The 23,290-nt window shown below is 40.8% G+C and overlaps 1 protein-coding gene across 2 annotated transcripts in view; it reads right to left on the bottom strand.

The window, feature by feature from the left end:
• FBN2 (fibrillin 2) overlaps positions 1-22,745 on the bottom strand; it is a 255,985-nt gene extending 233,240 nt beyond the window's left edge. Inside the window, exons 1-5 of one of the 2 annotated variants that reach the window (XM_060636228.3) lie at positions 22,492-22,745; positions 21,603-21,685; positions 16,453-16,551; positions 13,211-13,306; positions 4,717-4,812 (exon numbers count right to left, since the gene is read on the bottom strand). In XM_060636228.3, coding sequence (XP_060492211.2) covers positions 4,717-4,812; positions 13,211-13,306; positions 16,453-16,551; positions 21,603-21,685; positions 22,492-22,745 — 628 coding nt within the window. Of the gene's footprint in view, positions 1-4,716; positions 4,813-13,210; positions 13,307-16,452; positions 16,552-21,602; positions 22,102-22,491 lie in introns of those variants that run through there. The other variant, XM_078451361.2, reaches the window with a different exon arrangement.
• Between the last annotated feature and the right edge of the window lie 545 nt (positions 22,746-23,290).

Genomic DNA, 23,290 nt, shown 5'->3' with positions numbered 1-23,290 from the left:
AAGAATAAAATCCGGGGCATATATTTACCTGCATAGATTCTTATCACGTAATTGCTAAAATACAAACAAGCCAACAAAAAAAAGGAAAACCTGAAAGTGACCCTAAATGTCAGCTAATCGAGAAATAGAAGGCAGTCCGCTCTATCACAGGAATTGAGTTTAAGGTCTTAAATTAGATTGTGTGATATTCTCCTGTCCTTATACTCCTCACTGCTACTCTAAGTTTGACCTGGGCAAAGTTCCCTCATCTATGACATCAAGAAAGTAACATTACAAACATGGCATGATTGTACAGAATGTAATGAGCAGCCCTCATTGATATGATATGCAGGGAAACTATATAGGTCTACAAAGTAACGTATTTCATAACAGCAATGAGTAGCAGGATACAAGTAGATTTCATGTTACAGAACAGTGGATTCCAGTAAGAATGGAAAGATCCCATGTTTCGTAAACATTATATGTGTAGTAGAAAAAAAGATTCAAAGCATATCCTCCAAAATGTTATAAAATGATTCATTCTGACTGGAGGAATTATAAATACTTGCATATTTTTGTTTATTTTCTAAATTGCTTTGTAATAAATGTGTATTTCTTTTATATAACAAAATTACAATGGAAGGAATGTTTTCTAAAAACTATCGCTTATACTTTTCTTGGAAGTATCAAATCCACTGTGTATAGAATTTCGCATAATATGCCAGATTCTTCTCACACCACGCTTCCTTATATTCCTGGTCACACTAATTTGCTGTTACTTCATGGGCTGAACCAACCTACTGCACATACTTTATTATAAATTCCAATTTATTAATGTTGATTCATACATGCACCATTTATTTCTGAACAAACTTAGGTCTGGTCTACCCAACTCCGACAACTCACGAAAACCCTAGCTTTGCCTGCCTCTGTTCTTATTCTTGGGAGACATGGTCTGAGTAGGCTGTATAGCTGCCCCAGTTACTTCACTACCCAAAATGTGGGTGGATGAACAAAAATACATAGAATAACTCAATAGCTTATAATTAGATTTCAAGTTTCATTATGCAACTTAAAGATGGTGGCTGCCTCTTTCTAGAGAAGTCACCATGACCATATTCCCACTGAATTGGACAATAAGGGATGGGCTATCTGTATGCTAAATGTTCAGTTTAGGCAGGACCATAATCATACAAAGGGTGAATAACCAGGGTTCCAACAATGAAATCCTGCCTCACAACAGGGTGAGTGAGTGAGAGCCCTGTGAGCAGGGGTATTCAAGCAGAGGGCAAGTGACTCCTCTACATGCTTTCAGATACTGAGATCATGTATTAGGTTCTACAACTGGATGATTTTATGAAAGTTATCCTAAAGTGAAATCCATCCATATTTCACTTTGCACAAAGGCTTCAAAGTTTACATTTTATAAACTTTAACATTTGCAACTTGATCTCACCTTTCTAAAAAGGAGTTTCAGATTCACAAGTGGAATTTTTCTTAAAAACGTCAATATAGGGGCGCCTGGATGGCGCAGTCGGTTAAGCGTCCGACTTCAGCCAGGTCACGATCTCGCGGTCCGTGAGTTCGAGCCCCGCGTCAGGCTCTGGGCTGATGGCTCGGAGCCTGGAGCCTGCTTCTGATTCTGTGTCTCCCTCTCTCTCTGCCCCTCCCCCGTTCATGCTCTGTCTCTCTCTGTCCCAAAAATAAATAAAAAACATTGAAAAAAAAAAAGTCAATATATTAAAAAGTAAATCCCCAATCCTCCTTTTTGAAGGAGGATTTACTGAAAAGTGTACATTTTAGAGGAAATGTCACTAAATATAAGAATATTTGAAGTTTCACCAAATGTATCTACTTTTTAAAGAAAGTCATGTTTACGTGACAAAAAAGTGTGTTGTAGTAATTTATGGATAATTTAGAAGAGTCTATAATATACTTCTAACAGATGTTCCTTTTATAAGCCTTAAGGAAAATCCAAGATGTCAGCAATCATTTAAGTCAAAGAAGGTGAAATAGGGACTTTGGGCTGGCTGCATTTGTAATCAAGTAATCACCATATCTTGTCCAGAAATCCCTTAGGTAAGTTCATTTCTTGCCTGCCTGCCCCCCTTCAAGTTTCTACTGATAAATAAGAAGGTACATTATAAATGTTAGGGGGAAAAAAAGCACCAGGTCTTGATATATGATGCTAATTCCATTTTTGTGTATTCTCAGGTATATATAAAGTGCAATATTTATCTTTTTTCAAATGCCATCTGTTTGAAGAGACAAGCCAAAAAGAATGGAGTCCCTTCATGTGCCTTGGACACAGCTGGGTTGTCTGCCTTCTACAATCAGCAGTGGCCCTAAGAACTCTTTAATGCTAAATATAAAAAAGATCATTGTCCATATCAGCAAGAGGGAGAAAAGAACTCCAAAGAGGTTCCACTAACCCACCACAAGTTAAATGCCATAATCATGCCAGCCACTCAGTTACCACTCAGTCTCTGTCTCCAGTCCAGAAACCAGTCTGCCAGAAGCCCAGATAGCTGGAAAAGCAGCCGTGTTTTATCATACAACTGATTCCCAGATGTCAATTTGAAGGAAAATTATATGTATCCTACATTAAGGAGGAAAAAGATCCCTCATTTTATAAAAGTCTTTTTTTTCCTTTTAAGAGAACAAAGAACATATATTTTGAAACTCCGTGATTGAAAAAGACAATACAAACTACAAATGTTAACAGGGCACTTGCCCCTATTCACTAAGCTCAACATAAATAAATTATTCCTTTTGTATTTGTGTAGACAATGCTTCCTAAGAAAAATCATGAACTCTACTTTTAGTGAGATTAGCTATTATGCACTTAAATATTCCAGAAAATACCTTCTAAAAGCACGTAAATTCATATTTGCAATACAAGAATGGAAATTGCTAAGTTTTTTTTTTTTTTAAAGGAACGAAGTTTTAGAATTTCACCCAAAGGGTAGTAACTAAAAACATTTTTAAGAAACAAACCCATGTGTTTAAACATTAAAAAAAATTAAAAGAAGGAAAAAAGTTGGGGGCACCTGGGTGGCTCAGTCAGTTGAGCATCTGACTTCGGTTCAGGTCATGATCTCACAATTTGTGGGTTCGAGCCCTGTGTCGGGTTCTGAGCTGACAGCTCGGAGCCTGAAGCCTTCTTCAGATCCTGTGTCTCCCTCTCTCTGCCCCTCCCCCGCTTGCATGCACACACGCACGTCCTCTCTCTCTCTCTCTGTCTCTCTCAAAAATAAACGTTAAAAAATTTTTTTAAGAAACAAATTCATGTTTTAAAAAGTATCCTTTAGGTCCATTCATTAACTAATTAATTTTGTAATTTCTTCTGAAAACATGCTACTGTACATGTGAAATATATGTAAGTCTTCATTGGATTCCCATAAATTTAGTAAGGACTAACAAATCTAATGAATGAATAACTGTTGAGAATAATGATGTAATGCCTGGAAGCCTCTGACTTGAAACTGCCCAATTCCTTCGCCAATTAGGAACTGAACTTGAAATCTGCTTAGGATGAAAGAACTGCCAAAGTTGCATGACTTCCAGAAAAATGAACATCATTCCACCAATTATAATTATGTTTGAAAGTTTAAATTGAACTATTATCCATGCTATAGTATTTAAATAAACTTAACATTATGTAGGAAATTTGTATCATTCCATTCTCAACAACTTACCTTTTTATGCTAACATTTCACAATTAATTCTTTTTCCCAAAATAAAAGCATATGGGAAAGACATTTAAATTTATCCTAAGTATATCTATAAACTCTGTCATTTGTGGAATGTATTTCAGTCCCAAGAAATCTCAATTACTTCAGGAATAATATAAATATGGCAATATATACACACATACCAGTGTATGCTAAATGGCTGCATATATCTTACTTTTCAAACTTTGCTGTAGGATTCGTTTCTCAGTTTCTTCTCAAGATTTAATCCAAATACTATGATACAGTTTTCGTCAGGGTAATGAGTATGCATTTTTAAATATAAGGTTTCTTTGCAGTTTAAAGTCTCTCTCTATACATAAATGGTCAACCACTATTTTCCTGTAATACTTCAATGACATAGCTTCAGATACTCTAGCATTCTGCAACAAAGAAAGTGCTCTACAAGTTGAGATGCTATGACAATGCCTGGGGAAACAGAGGATGTATGTCATTATGAGTGATTATGTAATACTGCTTTCAGTTTAAGCATATTTTTACTCATATAGTTCAGTGTTAGTTATTTATCACATTTTAGAAGATTAAACATCTTTGACATGCCACTCGCACCCATTTGCTACCAAGACGCCATTTAATAGTTCATTTAGCGCATCAGCCCTGGAGATTTTCAGCAGTCAATAGGTCATGAGTTTAAGTGCTATTCGTATTATGGTAAACTGGTTTCACATGGGCTTGTCTGACCGTTCACATGATAAAGCAGACAATGCTGGATGCCTACTGACCAGTCATTCCTCCACTCCTTTTCTCCTGCCCAACAGAACTTCCACTGGCCTCCCAAAGGGAGGTCACTCTGATGGAGAAAACTGACATTCTTCACCTGTTGTTAGTTACGTCTCATAATCTTACATCTCAAGTTCTAGACATAGTCAATGACGAATAAAAGTATTATTTCCTTAGAAAAATTCTCATTGGATAACAAAAAATTACATGTTGTTACAGCAAAAGAGGTTCCTCCAAAGGGAGGTTATCACTTCTCTTTTCTTACCTCTTTCACACTGCGGACCAGTGAATCCATAAACACAAGCACAGCGGTTGGGTCCAATGCAGCGTCCACCATTCTGACATCCATTTTCACAGACGGCTGCACACAAAACACAGCAAGAAGCTCATTAAACAGTAAATCTCCAAGTACAGTTGACCTCTGAAGAGCACAGGTCTGAACTGCACTGGTCCACTCCGATGCAGAGATTTTTCGATAAATACGGTACAGGACTGTAAATGTATTTTCTCTTCCTTGGGATTTCCTTAATAACATTTTCTTTCCTACAGCATACTTTAAGAATATAGCATATAATACATGTAACATACAAAATATGTGCTAATCGAATATTTACGTGATCAGTAAGGCTTCCCATTAACTATTAGCAGTTAGGTTTCTGGGAATTCAAAAGTTACATACTTAGATTTTCAACTGCAGGGGGGGTTGACATCCCCCACCCAAGATCCATGTTGTTCAAGGGTCATCTGTACAATATTTGGTGGAGATTAAACCTATAATGGATCTCACCTCTCAAACAAGCTACAGCTCACATCACCCATTTAAGTAAATATATATGATGTATATTGAGACAAAAGCCTACACAATCAATTTAAGTCACACTGTTAGGCACAGGTTCGGTAAAAGTTTTTTTGTTTTTTGTTTTTATTAATCAGAATCACAAAAATTAGCTGGTTCAAATGTTCATACTATCAGAATATGACTATATAATCGTCTATTTTAGCTCTATTATCCCCATAATCGAACTTCACATGTAAGGAGGTGATTAAAATATGGGGAAATGCAGGAAAAAGGGGGCAGACAACAGGTAGCAGAAAGAGAGAGAAAAAAGGGGGAGGTATGTGACATGGAAAAATAAAGAGGATATGGCAACACAGAGAAGGAAAAATCAGAAAAGAAAAAAAGCCCCTCCTAAAAAGACAGGGTGGGGGTGGTCAATAAGAAAAGGGCAAATGTAACATGAAAAGTGAGAGGGAAATACCATCAATTCAGGAATGAAACACCAAAAGAAATAATGAATCTGGAATCTGTAGACAGCACGTAGAGGATATAAAAGCTAAGAAGGGAAAACCTCTCTGTGTCAATATAATAAATATTTTTATTAAAAAATTAACCCACGGTCCAAAATTTTTATGACACACACAGGCAGCCTGCACTCTTTCACTCCTTTCCACTTGGGACCAGGGAAACCAGGATTCAATTCAGGCTCTGTGGGCCCCAAGGAGCCAGAACTGACCCTGAGCCACGCCCCTCCCCCACTGCACCACCCTCAGCAGCCAGGACCACAAAAAGGAAACCATTCTGCAGATTCCCTGAAAAACAAGTATTCCTACTAATTCTCCTGACAGCAGCTGAATCTAAGAATCATGCCTTCTCCAAGAAAAAATACTAAGAGCTTGTCGGTTAACCCACCCACTTTGTTGAATATCAACAATGTCCTCATAGATGAAAAGGACTGCGTTCTGTGACTCATGCTCAAAAAACAGAACTTAAGACATTAAAGCAAAGTGAGGGGGCAAAGCACATCTATGTGCCCTTCAAATGAAGTACATATCCAAAAAAATCCAAATACACATTATTATTTATCAATAAATAAACTGACATCTAAATATGCAATAACGTTGCTATTTCCTTACCGGGAACGTTCAGCTGGTTAACCTATTTTCATCCACACTACTCCAAGTGGCTTCTGTTCTGCTCAGTACAAAACCAAAACATACTCTGAAACAAAAGATGTCTTCATCTTAAAGCACCACTGTGCTAATAGCTTTCAGATTCTTTGTCTACAGCAGGCTTTGCTCAAAGGCAGGAAGTAGTCTACGTCCATCTGCACAATTAGGCCTGTGTAAGAACTACACCTTTCGGCTTCTTCCCTTGTCCCAAGCTGAGTTCTCCATAGCACTTCCTACTCATTACTGTCTGGAAATATGGGCTAGGCAATCAATTAGGTGAAGAAATACGAAGGATAAAGGAAATAAAGGTCATGAGAAGTATGAGAAAGATGGGGATGGACAGGAATGTGGAAGAAAACAAAAACCTATCCTAGAATGCTCAATAGTGTGTAACTCCACAGAAACAACTGCCAGTGTTTGAAGATCTGCACTGCTACAAAGATACACTGCAAAGAGGTGACCCTTGCCTAATGTAATGAATTACGGTGTGAGAAAACTGCCTGAAACATCAGCAAGCTGGAAGAAACGAAAATGGAAACCACTTTTCCTGACGTGTTCCCTCATGAGACACATGCTTAAATCCGCTAGGCTTTAAGGTGACTGGGGAGAAAACATTCATGGTAGACACTCAGGATTTATCCCTGTGTTAAGTGAAGGAAGAGCTTCTCTCAGGGTTTTCCAAAAACACACTTCCAAATCCCAGGTAGAAGGCGGCGGCTAGATAATCCTGGACTTTGTCCTGGAAAGAACTCGTCCACTACAGATGAAACCTAGTGTAACCTGTTTAGGCTATACTCATAATGTCTCTCTTCTCATTCTCTCTCTCTCTCTCTCTCTGTGTGTGTGTGTGTGTGTGTGTGTGTTTTGTTTGTGTTTCTCAGTGGGGAAAACATATTTATTGTTCCTAGAAAATGCAGGTCACCATACAATATGGTTTGTTATTGTAAATACTTTAAATAATTTTTTACAAATTTCTCTATTTTAATTTTTAACAGGGCAAAAATATCCGCAGATGTAACCTACTTAAACAAAAGATCTTCGAGATCCTCAATAACTTTTTTTTTCTTAAATGTAAAGGGTTCCCATGAACAAAGAGGATGAGACCCACTTGTACAGCTACTGGCTGACATTTCCAGTTTTTGCGTGAGAGTTAGCTCCTTCCACAACACAGACCAGTTTGCTTGCCTTTGTATCCCCATTATCTAATGTAGAAGTTGATGTACCACAGATACAAAAAAGTTTTTTTTGAAATACATGAAAGTTTTGCAGTCTTTTTTCCACTATTTTGGAAGGCAGAATGCCACAGTGAACAGATGAGCACACCCTAATCAAATCATCTTTCTGATTCTGCTGAAAAAGTGAGTTAATTGTCCCTAGCTTAGAGGGCCCCGCAGATTAAATAAAACAGTGTATAAAACAAAGTGCACAGTAGCTGCACATTGAAGGTGTTCTACAAACTTTAATTCTCCTTCTCTGTTACTCTACAGGGTATTTTATGAAAAATAAGACACGCTCTACAGAATCCAAAGTTTACACTGAGGAACAACAGCAACATAAGAGAAGCAGGCAATGCATGTAAAAGTGGAACACAAAAATAAACAAAAGAAGTTATTTTTCTTAAGAATGAGCTATGATAAAAATTATTTTTTTAACTTTTATTTATTTAAGTCATCTCCACACCCAACATGGGGCTCAAACTCATGACCCCGAGATCAAGAGGTGCATGACCTTCTAACTGAGCCAGCCAGGTGCCCTGAAAGTTATTTTATAAAGTAGTTTTTCTTGTGACAAAATATAATGGAAATGCAAATTTACACTTCAACTGGAGTTGGAAAGAAACGTGAATATGCCTAAATTTCCGCCATGGAAAGAATGCTGACCACCCAGGAAGAAAAACAATGCTTACACCTGCTGTGGGATATACAGCAAAAGGCAGTGGAGAAAAATACATGCTACATACTATCCACAGCAACTTCCTAGGGATCTTTATCACGGCCTATAATTAACCTATTATCTATATAAAAATTCAGTCTTGTGCTCCCAAGTTCATATTTCCCTAAGCTCTCTCCTAAGATCTTAGCTCAAACATCTTTCCAATTGGAGGTGGAAGGGACTCCTTAAACTATCAAATGCAAAACAAAATCCTTGCTATTCCATATTTGCAGCCCCACCTAACCCACTCCCTGGCTATTTCCCATTTCAGAAAATGACACTACCATTCACATTCTGGAGCTCCACCCAAACCTCCAGTTGTCATCAGAGGTCTTTGCTTTTTGTTTTTCTCCACCACCACCAACCACCGCACCGCCACCCCGCCCCCCCCCCCGCCCCCCCACCGCATGCCCAGCCCAGCCCTCCTTCCACAGATTCTACCTCCAAACACAAGCTCAAGGCAAGCACTTATCACATCCTCAATTACACCAGCACCGAGCATGGGCACCACTACCCTGTCTGCTAACTGGCCTTTCATTTTCTCTCTCACTCTTTCTACAACCCAGTTCCAACACAATAGCCAGAATGATGCTTCTAAGTTAATCAGATCATATCATTCCACTGCTCAAACTGCCTCAATGACTCCAAATTTCTTTCCTTGGGGTATAAGGCCCTCTACCACCATCTCAGAACTCACCTCCTACCCTTACCTCCTCTCCTCTCTTTAGCCACATGGGTCTTCTTTCATGGTCTCCAAAATATGCAAAGTCTGTTTGCACCAAATGTCCTGTGAATCTGCTTCTCCTTCTGCCTGGAACCCTTTTCCCACTGACCTAAAATGGGACCTTTTGCTCACGGATCTACTCCCAACACCTTGCAAAGCATGGAGCTCCCAGGAGTGACTCAATAAACACTGCTGAATGAAATGAATGAGTGCTTTCTAAGGAAGACTGTCCACATTTCTGGGAAGGCAGCTAAGCAGTTTACATGTTTTTATAATCTTTATTTTAGCAAACATATTTCCAGGACTTTTCTGGATTCACAGGCTGAGAGTTTTTACACCTGTTTCCTTACTCTCAGTACTGTAATTCTCTCTCTCTGTCAGACAACTCAGGAAGTGGCTTCCTTACACCATGTTTTGAGCTGATGTCACACCTTGCCACCTTCTTACTTGCTGTGAATGGATTTTTCTGGTTCCATGATTTGCCTGCATCATATGTCCTATGAAGCCTAAGTACTGTGCAAGGATAGTTTTGTCTCAGGAGATATTCAGAGAACAAATTTTCATATATGCTGCTCTTTTTTTAAATTTTTTAATGTTTTTATTTTTTTAAATTTTTTTTAGTATTTATTTCTTGAGAGAGAGACAGAGCATGAGTGGGGGAGGGGCAGAGAGACAGGGAGACACAGAATCCAAAGCAGGCTCCAGGCTCCAAGCTGTCAGCACAGAGCCCGATGCAGGGCTCGAACTCACGAACTGTGAGATCATGACCTGAGCCAGTCAGACACTCAACCGACTGAGCCACCAAGGCGCCCCTCATATATGCTGCTCTTCTGACCCAGTGCTTTTCCCTTTCCCCTAAATGAAAAATGTGGGGACATTGGTAGGATTTGGCACAGAGACAGAAGAACATAAAAGTGCCTCCTGTAGGAAGAGAAACTATTTTCCATCCCTTTACTTTCCATTTCTGTGAAGAACAGGGAAGGGACACACTAACACACTCTTTCTGCAGAACCTTCAGGAAAATACATACACACACACACATATACCCCAGACAGATGTATCAGCTGAATTCAGGCTGAAAGCAGCTAGTTTCATAACAGATCTGAGTAAATACTCTGAAAGAACAGTAGAGGCAGGCTCTTCCCCCCTATAATTGTAAAGTAATCATCATTCTCCCCTATAGACCAAAAGGCTGAGTTTAAAGGATAATTGTGTCTCTTCCCTTACTACTCAACTCTATAAAACAGGAATACAATCAGATCTCCTAACATTTCTGTATAGGTATAAAAAAGGTATAAATCGGCCTCCTTATAATATTATGTTCATAAAAGGTTTTTTTAGTGGTTATAAACTGGGGTCCATTGTATAAAATTTCGAAACTACTTAAATGTATGAAGAAAATATAGGAAAAAAAATCATCCATGAAAAAAGAAACTTTGCTACGATTTCTGTTCCACTGTTGTCCAGCTATTTCCTGCTTCTGCCTGGCCAAACCTGGCCCAAAAAAGTTGTTAAACTGGCATCTCTTATTCCCGCAAGGAAAGTGGCCTCAGTGCAGCGTATTCTCTCAAATTCCTTAATGCTCCACTTCCCAAACTTGTCAATCTCAGATTATCTTAACATCTGTAGCCATACCTGAAAGCCACCTACAAAAGGGATCTGTAAACTACAGCCCACAGGTCAGATCTGGCCCACAACCTGTTTTTGTACTGCCCATGAGTCAAGAAAGGTTTTAATATTTTTCTATGGTTGAAGAATCAAAAGAACAGTATATTTTTGTGACACATGGAAATGGTATAAAATTCAAATTTCTGTGTCCAAAAATAAAATTTTGCTGAAACACAGCCAAATTCTTTCATTTACATATGGTTTATGGTCATTCTTGCACCGTAACAGAAGAGCTAAGTAGTTGTGAGAAAGACCACAAAGTTTAAAATATTATCTGGCCTTTACCGAAAATGATGGCCGACTCCTGACCTGAACAAAGTATTTTTCTTCAAGTTGATTCACCTACTTATATTAAATTATTTTAAAAGAAAACTTCATAGCATTTGTAAATGGAAAGCTGTATTACCCTAAATGGAAGGCAGACCTAAAAATAACAACAATCACAAGAAGATACCACTTCACACCCAGTAGGATAGCTATCTCACTCACACACACATGCAAACAAAAAGCCGAAGTGTTGGTGAGAAGGTGGAGAAATCAGAATCCTTGTACGCTGCTGGTGGGAATGTAAAACAGTGCAGCCACTAACAAAAACAGTAAGGCACCTCTTCCAATCAAAAAGAGAATCAGCATAGGAGCCACGAATTCTATTTCTAGGTATGCACTCAAAAGAACGGAGAGCAGGGACTCAAGGGGATGTTTGTGCATCTATAGTCACAACGGCCAAAAGACAGCAGAACCTCAAGTGTCCATTCACGGACGAATAGACAAAAACAAAAGATGGTCGATACATACAGTGGAATGTTCACCAGCCTTAAAGATGAAGGAAATTCTAACCCATGTTCTAACATGGAGGAAACTTGAACACGTTATGCTAAGCAAAATAAGCTCGTTACAAAAGGACAAGTACCGTGTGATTCCACTTACTTGAGGTATTGAGAGTCAGTCAAATGTACATATACAGAAAGCACAATGGTGGTTGCCAGGAGACAGGGTGAGGGAGAAATGGGGGGGGGGGTCAGTGTTTAATGAGTACAGTTTTACTTGTGTACCTCAAAAACAAAGTTCTGAAGATGGATGGTGGTGATAATTACAAAACAGTTGTGAATGTACTCAATCCTACTCAACTGTTCACTTAAAAATAGTTAAAACAGGGGCGCCTGGGTGGCTCAGTTGGTTAAGTGTCTTCATTTTGGCTCAGGTTATGATCTTAAGGTTCATGAGATCGAGCCCTATGTCGGGCTCTGTACTTGGGACAGCAGGGAGCCTGCTTGGAATTCTTTCTCTCTGCAACCCCACCTCCCCTCAAAAACAAATAAATAAACTTTTGAGAAAATGGATAAAATAGTAAATTTTATGCTTCATACATACTGAAAACAACTTTTTAAATCTTTTAAAGCTCTAACAAAAGTAAAATAAGATTAGCTTAAGCAAGGTAGATACTCTTGCACTTCTACCATTTCGTTTTTCTATATTAAAAGGATTGATGACAGGGGAGCATGAGTGGCTCAGTCATTTAAGTGCCCAACTCTTGATATGGGCTCAGGTCATGATCCCAGGGTTCTGAGATCGAGCCTTGTGCTTAAGATTCTCTCTCTCTCCCTTTGCCCCTCTCCCTCCTTGTGCGTGCACTCTCTCTTAAATAGATAGATAGATGATAGATAGATAGATAGATAGATAGTAAAATGCTGATGAAAAATTCTTAGGGAGGTCTCAAAGATCAGCAGCAAACCGAGACTCTGCATCTGATGAAATCCACATGAAAAGGGGCCTTGTTACCATTTATGATTCAATGATGTTTGTCGTTGTGTTCTTTTACTCATCCATACTTTAAAATATGGGGATTCTAGTAAGAGTCCCACCATTTGGGAAACACAAACTTCAAGGGATATGTTATTATCCAAGAGCTACAATACCTACATCTTTGTTAAAAGGTTATCTAATTAGTGCAGAATATTCTCTAGACAGTGAAGAGAAGATCTTTACTGGATTAAAGCTCCCTCTTTCACAATGACATTGCATTTTTAAAAAATCATTTCATAGCCCTGCACTACCGTATTGTATCATTAAACATATACGAGCAAAAGACAGTTTGTAAGATTGGCTCTCCTAGGGTTCATTCTGGGGTATCCTAAAGAGAGAGAGAGAGAAATCGCAACAATCTTTACCATTTCTTTAGTTTGGTATTCATCTTTTATGGAGCTAGATTTTTAAAAAAGCAAGTGAGTACTAACTTGTGATATATGTCAAATCTGATAAAGTAGGGGTGGTACTCAACATCAGTCCTCTAAAACACAAACACTTTAAAGAGAAACAAATCTCATATGATACAAATTGGAAATTTAAGTGTAAAGGATGGCTTACTACATAAAATTATTTTTTTAATGATCATAGGCTTCACACCCCCTTAAATTATGGCTTAGTATGAAATACCCACTGAATCAAATGACTGCTAATAAATGAAGTCTATGCCAATGTTCCTTACGTTGTCCACAGTAAGTTCCAATATATCCCTTCTGGCACTGGCAATGGTCATCAGCACAGGTCCCTCCATTCAGGCATCTAACATTGCACTGCTGAACTGCAAGGAACAGCAAAAAAGTATAAAACTATCAATCACTATAATTACAGTGTCTGTGAGTTATAAAAGTATACTAAATCCCAATTCAATGGCAAATATATTCTACAGAAGCATTAGGACACAAATACATCTTTATTTGTGTAAGTACACACACGAGCATATGTGTTACATTACTCACCATGCCTTTAAAACATATTACACTTTGACTGTCAATCAATATATGATGACTAGTAGTGTAGTTTCCAGAATGTGGGAAGCACTTGTGTATCCATTTGGAATGCAGGGGCTGAGTGCCTGCCCTATGTGCTCAGCGACCCACTGTAATGAAAGACTTACTACCCACTCTCATGAAGCTACCATTCCCATAGACGGACAAAACACAAGTCAACAAATGCCACAAAGCCATCATAGGTTGTGACAGGTTCTCCAAAGGAAATTGTGTCATGAAAGGGAATACCCTGGAGTCAAAAAGGAACCTAGACAGAAGCGAGACAAGAACCATTCTGATGCAACACTGAAACTGAGTTCTAAAGAATGAGAATGAGCCAGGCATGAGAAGTACCAGCGAGGAACCTCACAGGGAGAGGAATCAGAAAATTGAAATACTCTCAGATGGTAAAGTTCTTCTGTTTGAAGAACTGAAAGGGTTACATGATTATAAAGAGTCAGGCTGAGAAGAGAAGATCCTGGAGAGGCATCCAGAGGCCAGCCAGATAATGCAAGGCCTCCTTCGCCATTGAAGGTTTTGCATTATATCCCAAATGCAACAGAAGTCATTGAAAGGATTTAAATCAGACAGTAAAGTGATGCAATCTGTATTTTTAAAGGATTCCTCAAGCTGCTCTGCACAGAAGAGATTTGAAGAGAGCAAGAGCAGAAGCCAGAGAAGCCCTCGGAAGGTTACTGCAGTAGTCCCTCTGAGAGATGTGGAGCGCTAAACCATAGGCTCTCAGTGGTGATGCAAAGGAGAAGATGTATTTGAGATGTTTCCCAAGAGAACTTACAGGTCTTGTTGAAAGAGCTGATATGACATGAGAGAAAGAGGGAGAAAGCGAAGAGAAACAGTTGCTCAAGCACTGGGTGGATGGCAGCTGCCATTTGCTGAGGCAAGAGAAAATGGAAGTAGACTGTGGGCAACAATGAATCAAATTTCATGCTACCAACTTTCAGAAGTTTACTAAGCATCACGGAGATGTGGAATAGGAAATGGAACAGGCAAATATGAGGCTCAGTGGAAGGATATATTCTGGAGATCATCACTATGAGTTAGCAACATATTGGTAGTAGTTGAAGGCATATATGCAAATGAGTTCACCCAGGGAGACCAGACTGTTGACAATGCTGAACTCTGAAAGGAAGTCTAATGAAGAGGACACGGACAGGAGACTAAAATAATAATAATAATAATAATAATAATAATAATAATAATAATAAAGGAACACTGTGGCCATTGATATTGCACTAGTGAAGGGAAAAGAGCATTTCATAAAGAGAGTCAGTAATGGTGCTAAATGCCTTAGGAAGTGGAGCAGGGTGGGGAATGGAAAAGAGAAAATATTTCCTGATGAAAATAGAGTTATTACTCAAGGCCACAGAAATTCGTGGATGCCCTCTGGAATTATATACCATAAAATGAGGGTAGGCCTATGAATGTTTTGTTGCCCAGGCAGAGAATTAAAAAGTTGAATTGTACAATTTCTCCAGGATTGGGTTTGTTTGTTTGTTTTTTGCGGGAAAACTAAGACAAGACAATGAAGATATGGGCAAGAATATCTTCCAGGCGTTCAGATAAGGGAGGTTCCGGAAAGCAATGGAGGAAATCTGCTAATCAGGGTGGTCAGAGAAAGCCTGGATGAACTGTGAATGAGAGCTTTAAAAAGCTGAGAAAATGACGGATTATTTTCAAAGAAAATGAAACTAAAGTTCTACTCAGAAGTTTCATCAGAAGACAATGACATGTCATAGAAATCTTGAATCTTCAATATCTGAGTCAGACAGATTCTCTTGCATGTCTTCTTAGGGAAAACGTGGAGAGAGAAATGTTAAAAATGAAACGTCACTCTGGCTTGAGGCAAGTTTAAAATTTTATTCAATTACTGAGCAATTAAATAAAGAGTATCTGCTTCTACTCTGTTAGAATATTACCTTAAACACTGGCCTAAAAGATTACGCTTGAAGACCCGACAATTCTTAGCTAGGTCATGAATAACACAATGTTAGTCTATTGTTGTGATCTTTCAGGGTTGCTGGGAGTTCGTATGTGTAAAGCAGAGCAAGTTAATAAACGTAAAGCATCATGTCAGTACACAGTATTTTGTCAGTTACCTTGCCCGATTAGTTAACCTACAAAACAGGACAGGAACCACAGGATTACACAATAGGCAATAAACAGAGCATAGGGTTTGCAAATGCCTACAGGTTTAGGCACCAGAACACGTGGATTCAAATCTATGTTACCTTGGGCAAGTTATTTAACTCAAATGCACCCATCTTCTTTCTCTGTAAAATGGGGTCATAATATTACCTCATAGTTCTTTTTATGTGAGGATTAAATAACATGTGATCATCAAAAACATAAAACAGTACCAGGCACATAGTAAAAACCCAGTAAGTTACAGTTCTTATTCATTTAAAAAAAAAAATTTTTTTTAAATGTTTATTTACTTTTGAGAGAGAGAAAGAGAGTGAGTGGGGGAGGGGCAGAGAAAGGGAAAAACAGAATCAGAAGCAGGCTCCAGGCTCCGAGCTGTCAGCACAGAGCCTGATGCGGGGACTCGAACCCACGAGTCCTGAGATCACGACCTGAGCTGAAGTCAGACACTTAACTGACTGAGGCACCCAGGCTCCCCAACAATTCCTAATTATAAAGAACTTCTCCACTGAATCCAGGTACTTTTATAACATAGATACATAGCTTCTGGACCAGAATTAAAGCATTTTGCTTAATAAACATCATGACCCTACTCCTTCTTAGTTTTTGGTGACGATAATTAAGCCACCGAAGATTTTTCACTCCGAAGACAAATACAGATATAGTTAGTAAGGAAAATAATCAGAGACTTATACCCTTGTTGAAAAAGACATTTTGCGTTTACTCAGAAGTTTCAGAATAATGCATTAAGTAAGGTCACATCTAAGAAACATACTTGATTTTGATCCACAGGTTGGTGATATTTGGCCGCTGGAACAGGTACACATGTTAGGACGGGAACAAAATCCATCTCCACAACTATTTCTACAAATTGCTGTGGAAAGCACAATAGGGAAGGAGAGGAACAATTAGGTAATAATCCACAGTTTACAAAACCAGAAAGCTACAGTTAACAACACTAAACCTGAAAAGCTAAGATAAAAACAACAACAACCATGGGATACATAATGACTAATTTCAGATATGTAACAAAACTACCCATTGTAGACATGAGACTTAGTCTCATAAGTATCCTTACAATAATGTGCAAACAAATGGCACTATTTCAAGTTCCATAGCCCTTTAATTCTCCCATCAATACGGGTCATGTTTCCCATTCAAGGCAGAGTGTTTATACACGGAATTTACCACAAGACAACAGTCTTGGTCCTAGAAGCTGGGAGGACTGAGGAAACCCAGAGGTCCCACATACCTCAGGAAACACAGCCCACTCTGGAAAAGATCTTCACAAGATAGAAAATACAAAATGGGTGGAGCCAGAGACTCTGAGCCCTAACCACTTGGCCAAGCCCCAGGGGTTCTGTGCACATTCCTTCCCAGCTGGTATCTGACCTGCCCCATCATCAATCTTTGTTCTCCTTAATAATTCCCTCTCTCCTTCCTCCAGCCTTTCTTCCCTCATGCTACCACCACAACGTGGCCTATCCCTGCTGCTCAGAAAAGCTGCTGCGACATTTTGATGGAGGGAGAGTCAAAGCCTCCTGCGGTTGTGACCTCCAAGGTATGAGGGTCATCACAGCAAAGAATGTTAGGCTCACTGACACAGCACATACCATGGATCCTCAAAATCGTCAGCAGAGTGCTTTCAAATGGGAAGGCTCTCCCATGTTTAGTCAGTTCATTTATCTCCATATCTACAACCGAATTCTTTGTTTGTGCACAAAGTCTATGTACTTTAATGCTCCATGAGTAGATGCATGAAGACAAGAAGAGGAGAGTCTGGGAATGTCTTCAAACTAGCTATAAACATTTATGCAGATGTGCATATGTGTCTTTTGCTAGACAGGGGTCTCACAATTTTCAAAAAGATCTAAGACCCGCAATAATATAAATGGCGTGTTCCACAGAAGCAAGCTAACTCAGTAATTGTTTTCCTTCTCCAAATTGCCTCTTGACATCCACATAATATGACCAGCATCTCCATTAGTAGTCCTTATAAGTGAAAATGTCATAGATCACAGTGTGAAGACTGTTAGGCAAGAACATGGTTCCTGTCAGAGTGGACCGTTAATTTCTAAAATGTGCTACAGTTTCTGATCACCAATAATTTTCCAGTGACACATATTCACTAAAATAATATCTTATGTCAAAGCCCCCTATCCCCAGCAAGCTGACATTGAGTTTAGGCTTAGGTGATCTACAAAGTGCGAATACCCAGGTCCTAAACCCAAGGAAGGTCTCATGGAGGAAGACCGGTCATCCTCAGACAGCAGATCTCTGTTATGACCACAGGTGTGTGCTCTATAGCTGTGAGCCAGTGAGAAGGGAAAGCATGTAGGCCCTTTCTCCTCGTGCTCATCTCAAATTAAGATTTCCCTCACCAAACTGTCTATCCCTCCCACAGTCATGAAAACCATGAGACCCAGAAACACCAAAAGGAGAGGGCAAGAGGACATAGTTGTTAGGATTTTACAGATGCTGGGAGAAGGTACGCAGCACAGTGAAGAATACACAGTACGCCAGAGGTCTGATGTGGAGCTCTTGTGCTACCGTGGACCCACTGTAAACTTAGAAAAAAACACACAGCTTCTCTGGGTTTTGTTTTCTTCTTGGTAAAAGAAAACAGAGCTTATACTGGAGGGATCTGATGTCTTTTCAGGTTCAAATGCTATGATTTCAGGCCAACTCCCTCCCATTCTACTGATCAAAATGCCCTTCATAGCAAAATTTCACAGTAAGTAAACCAACAAACTTTCCCACTGCTTCAAGTTCTAACAAGATTAAAATAAAACCAAACCAATGAAAAGTGAGAGAGTCAATTCCATTCCTTCGGAAACAATATTGGGAAGTTCAGAAGTACTTCAGTGATCTTTGCAGGTCACAACTAAGAACGCTGACAACAAGCACAGAGACTCAAATCAAAATGCATCAGGTTTGCAGCAGTTTGAGAAATACATTTTTCTTTTATTATCTTTGCCTCTTCATGAAGCCTGGTGAAGGCCAAACAGATTAAAATTCTAGATGGTAATCATTTTAATGTTTTCTGTAAAGAAATAATTCTGTTGTATAAATGTATGAAAAAAATAATCTTTGGTGCATGCATTCTATTGGTATTTTACTTATCTCTTTTTCTAAGTTGCCTCAGAGCTTGCCTTTTGCTAAATGATAGAAATTCAATAAATACAATAAATAACTTATCATCACCAGGAAATCCTAGAATGAAAATTCCTGATTTTGACTTTATGATGGTTTCAGTTTGGTTATTATCTTCACATATTATCATTTTAAAAGCCAAAAATAATTGAACTATTAAATTTAATGTAAAGTATTAAAATTCAAAATTTAAGTGAGATCTCTACAACAAAATATAAAGCCATTACATTCTTCCTCTACTTTGTGCACTATTTCAATTTTTTTTTTAACGTTTATTTATTTTTGAGACAGAGAGAGACAGAGCATGAACAGGGGAGGGTCAGAGAGAGGGAGACACAGAATCTGAAACAGGCTCCAGGCTCTGAGCTGTCAGCACAGAGCCTGACGCGGGGCTCGAACTCACGGACCGCGAGATCATGACCCGAGCCCAAGTCGGCTGCTTAACCGACTGAGCCACCCAGGCGCCCCTGTGCACTATTTCATAGTCTTGGGTGTTTGAGTTATTTTTTTAATGCGCTGATATTTTTGTAGAGAACTCTTGATATATGTGCTATACACATTTTTGGAGATTTAAGAATAACTTCAAAGTTTATGCTTTCTAGAGATTTATGATACATGTAACTTTCATTGTATTTCATAAACACCCAAATATTTCAAGTAGTAGAAATGCAGGCTACAATGTCACTGTTGTTCTGAGATTTCCAAAGTGGTTTTTCTAAACAAGTAAAAAGCACAACGTTACTGAAAAACTAAAAGTATTTAAAGCCAACATTCAGAGGGCTACATATATATATATATATATATATGTACATGTATGTGTATATATATATATATATATATATATATGCACAATATATCCATGTACGTATATATTTCTACCACAAATATTCTGGAAGGCTCTGTTCTCTGGAATTCCCATTCCACACCAATCCAATAAAATCTGACTTTACAGATTTTCAACACATACCATAAACCGATCCCTTCTTCTCGGCTGCTCTCCAACTCAATAATGGCAGTCACATTCATTACATTTAGTGAGTCAGACTTTCCGCAATGCCTAAGTCATCCCAGCTAGTATGGCAGGTGTGTGGTGAGTGACATTAGCTGCTTTAGGATTCTAGGAACCATGTTAACTTTAAAGCAGGCATGATTATGCCCTACTGGCCTGAAAGAGTAAATACACCTTCCATAAATGCCTCACATAGATGATTTCTGCATTGGAGAAAAAAAGAATGCAGTACCCTTTCTTCCTTTTGAATAAAGTAAAGGCTTATAATCAGAGGGTTTATGTAAAATATTTATGAATCACTTTAAAGAACAGTCATTATTTCCCATTTTTGCCTCCCAACTGGAGATTGTGGGACTTTTAGAGTAGAAAAAGTTTTAAGAAACAAGTCTTCCCAACACTTGAGATTTCATTCCTTTTTAAAAAACTGAAACAACATTACATTAAGGGTCTATCTCAAACCCACAAAACCAATAAATATAGAGTCAGAGATGCCACTACATCCTTATTATCCCTTGGCTAGTGAGGCTTGCCCGTTTTCTCTGTTCACAGTTGCATAATTATCTTTTCCCTGGAGAACATGAAGGTCAATCTAAAGTCAAGATTGGCTCTAAATGAATGTGCTGTCGGGGCGCCTGGGTGGCTCAGTCGGTTGAGCGCCGACTTCGGCTCAGGTCACGATCTCGCGGTCCGTGAGTTCGAGCCCCACGTCGGGCCCCTGTGCTGACAGCTCAGAGCCCGGAGCCTGTTTCAGATTCTGTGTCTCCCTCTCTCTGACCCTCCCCCATTCATGCTCTGTCTGTCTCTGTCTCAAAAATAAATAAACGTTAAAAAAAAAAAATTAAATGAATGTGCTGTCTATGATACCTGGCTCTCCTCCGGACAAGACAAATGTGACTCTGCTAGATAAATACACAGAGGAAGGCCAGTCACACTTCAACTCACAAATTCACAGGAATGTGAAATAAGACATCCTATGGCCCATCACGGTGAGGTTGATAACTAATGACCTTCTCCAATTAGAATTTAGGAAAGCTACATATACTCCTTGAAAACTAAATAATAAAAATTTTAAGGCCAGAGATGCAGAACTTTTGAAGTTCTACGCCTCACCCTTTGAAAAACCTACTGTACTCTAGGAGACAGATATGGAGCCTGAAAATCCTAAATTTAAATATCTTCAGGAAAAAAAAAACAACAACAACCTCAAACCATTTGGGAAGAGTTCTTTTAAAAATTTTGTTGACCTGGGTCAACTCTAAATCCCTGAGAGAGTTCCTTTCATATCTATGTTATGTGGCTGTTGAGATGAAACCAGAGATAATAAAGTGGTTTTGTACAAAGGCCTAAGCAAGCTTGATCTTCAAAAGTCCTAAACCTCATGCAGTCAAAAGCCAGATAATTTACATAATCACATTGTGGTCTTATCTGGACTCTTTTAGGAAAAAGTGGTTTTGAGTTATCTAGGGAATTGCTGCACTCCCCCTTCAGTTTGTATTAATAGACACAGAAAGATAAAACTTCCAAGTATCTCTGAAACCTTTATCATTATTGCCCTTCAACAGAGCCTAGAAGTGGAGCCTAAACTGATGTAAACCGGCTGCTTCTTCCTCAACACTCGAATGGGGCCGCGTCCTAATTACCACTGCTTTGTGGCCACTGGATTCTAAAAGCAACTGTGTGCCCCCAAGGACTCAATGCAAGAGCTGGGCCCTGACAGGGGGCCGACCGCGCTGCCCAGGCGGCAATCCCCATCAGGCACTCACGGACAATGCACTGGTTTCCTCCAGGAAGCGTCTTCCATCCAGGGCAACAGTAGGAGTGGAACCTGGATCCGCACACGTTGGGCCTGCGATGGACAAGCGAGGTCACACACATGGAGGGAAGGGTACGGTAACACATTAGCGGTTTTCCCAAGCAAAACCCTGAGTGAGAGGATTTCGGGACAACAAACAAACCAAAACTACACTTCACATTCTTGGGGCTTGGGGCGCAGACAGGGAAGTACATGGGCTGGAACAGGGGAGGGTCGGAAACGTCTAAACCTTGCTTTTCGTCTGCCCTCCGTATTGCCTTCCTAAAGGGCGAAAAGAAACTTAGAAACATGTCATTTGCTACTACTCTAGCCTCCGGATGCAGAGAACAAAGGGATCCCTCTGTTTTCAAAAATCCTTGCCCTCGTCCCCAAATCCGTCCCTCCTCCATCCACTGTTCCTGCGGCCCCGACGTGTCCAGGAAGGCGCGTCGGCAGCTGAAGCGCTGGAGTTTGATGATTAGACTGAACCGTAAGCCCCGCACTGGTCCTCAAACAAAAGGCTCGGGAGCGGCGCCCCCGACGGTGGGGTGCTGGCAGGCTCCACCAGCCCCGACGTCCAGTGGACTCAAGCACGCCTCCAGCCTCCCATTTGGAACCTGTTCCCGCACCGCGGTCACTGCGCGCGCTCTACCATCCGCACCCGGGGGCCTCCGACTCAACCCCCTGGGGAGGGCTTTTTGCCCACTGAGCTGCAGAGGAAAAGGGGGAGGCGCTCCTGGGAGTCCTCGGGATTCTAGTGGAGGGGGCCGCGGCTTGAGCCGCCAGAACTAGGCTGAGGGAGGGGTGGGATGGAAAGCTGCCAAGGCAAGGGTCCCCCCCAGTGCCTCCTGCCCACCTACCCTCGGAGCACGTCCTGCTGTCCTCGTCTGCGGACGCGGCTGGCCGCCGCGGCGCCTTCCTCGCGGTACTCAGGCACCGCGAACCCGCCTTCGGAGCCCGCCGCCGCGGGCCGGACCTGTTGCGGGGGCGGCTGGGGCCGGGGCGGCTTGGGCGGCGCAGGCTGGGGCTGGCCAGCCGTGCCCTGCGCCCAGAGCGCCACGCAGCCCAGCCACACGAAATAGGGCTGCAGACACAGCCGCCGCCGTCTCCCCATCGCGGGCGCCGAGAGCGCGCGGACCGTGGTCCGCGGACAGGGAGTGCTGGGAGACAAAAATCTGTGCGGCCTGAAAAAAGTCAGGGTCTACAAAGCCCTCCGTCGGCTCCCGAGACTCCCCGGGGCTCGGGCTCCCTGCTCTAGCGGGAGCCCCGGAGCGAGCGCCGGCCCCCTGGCTGACGCCGGGGCGCGGGCTCTAGCGCAGCGGGCGGCGAGGCGCGGCGACGGTACAGCCGGCAGCCCTGCGCGGTCCACGTTGCATCCCCCGGGCCACGGCCCCGAGCGACTCCAGGACCGCCAGCGGGTGGGGGGCGGGAAATTACAAAAGTAACCCGAGCAGCCTCGGCGTAAAGTTACAAAGAAAGCGGACCTCAAAAGAAAAAAAAAGGCCTGCACGCAGCGCCGCGGCGGATTCCCGTGCGCTCCGGGAACAGATCTTGCAAAGCTGCAAAAGTCACCAGAAAGAAGCCGGTAAGCAAACAAAAGTCGCCCCCCACGGAAGAGGGTCTCCTCCCGGCTCGCCTGGAGTCCCGCGGGGCAGCGAC

Source organism: Panthera onca, chromosome A1 (genome assembly GCF_046562875.1).
Source record: "Panthera onca isolate mPanOnc1 chromosome A1, mPanOnc1 haplotype 2, whole genome shotgun sequence".
In the NCBI taxonomy this organism is placed as follows: domain Eukaryota; kingdom Metazoa; phylum Chordata; class Mammalia; order Carnivora; family Felidae; genus Panthera; species Panthera onca.
The sequence above is the reverse complement of the archived record's forward strand: the minus strand, read 5'-3'. Positions and strand labels throughout refer to the sequence as shown.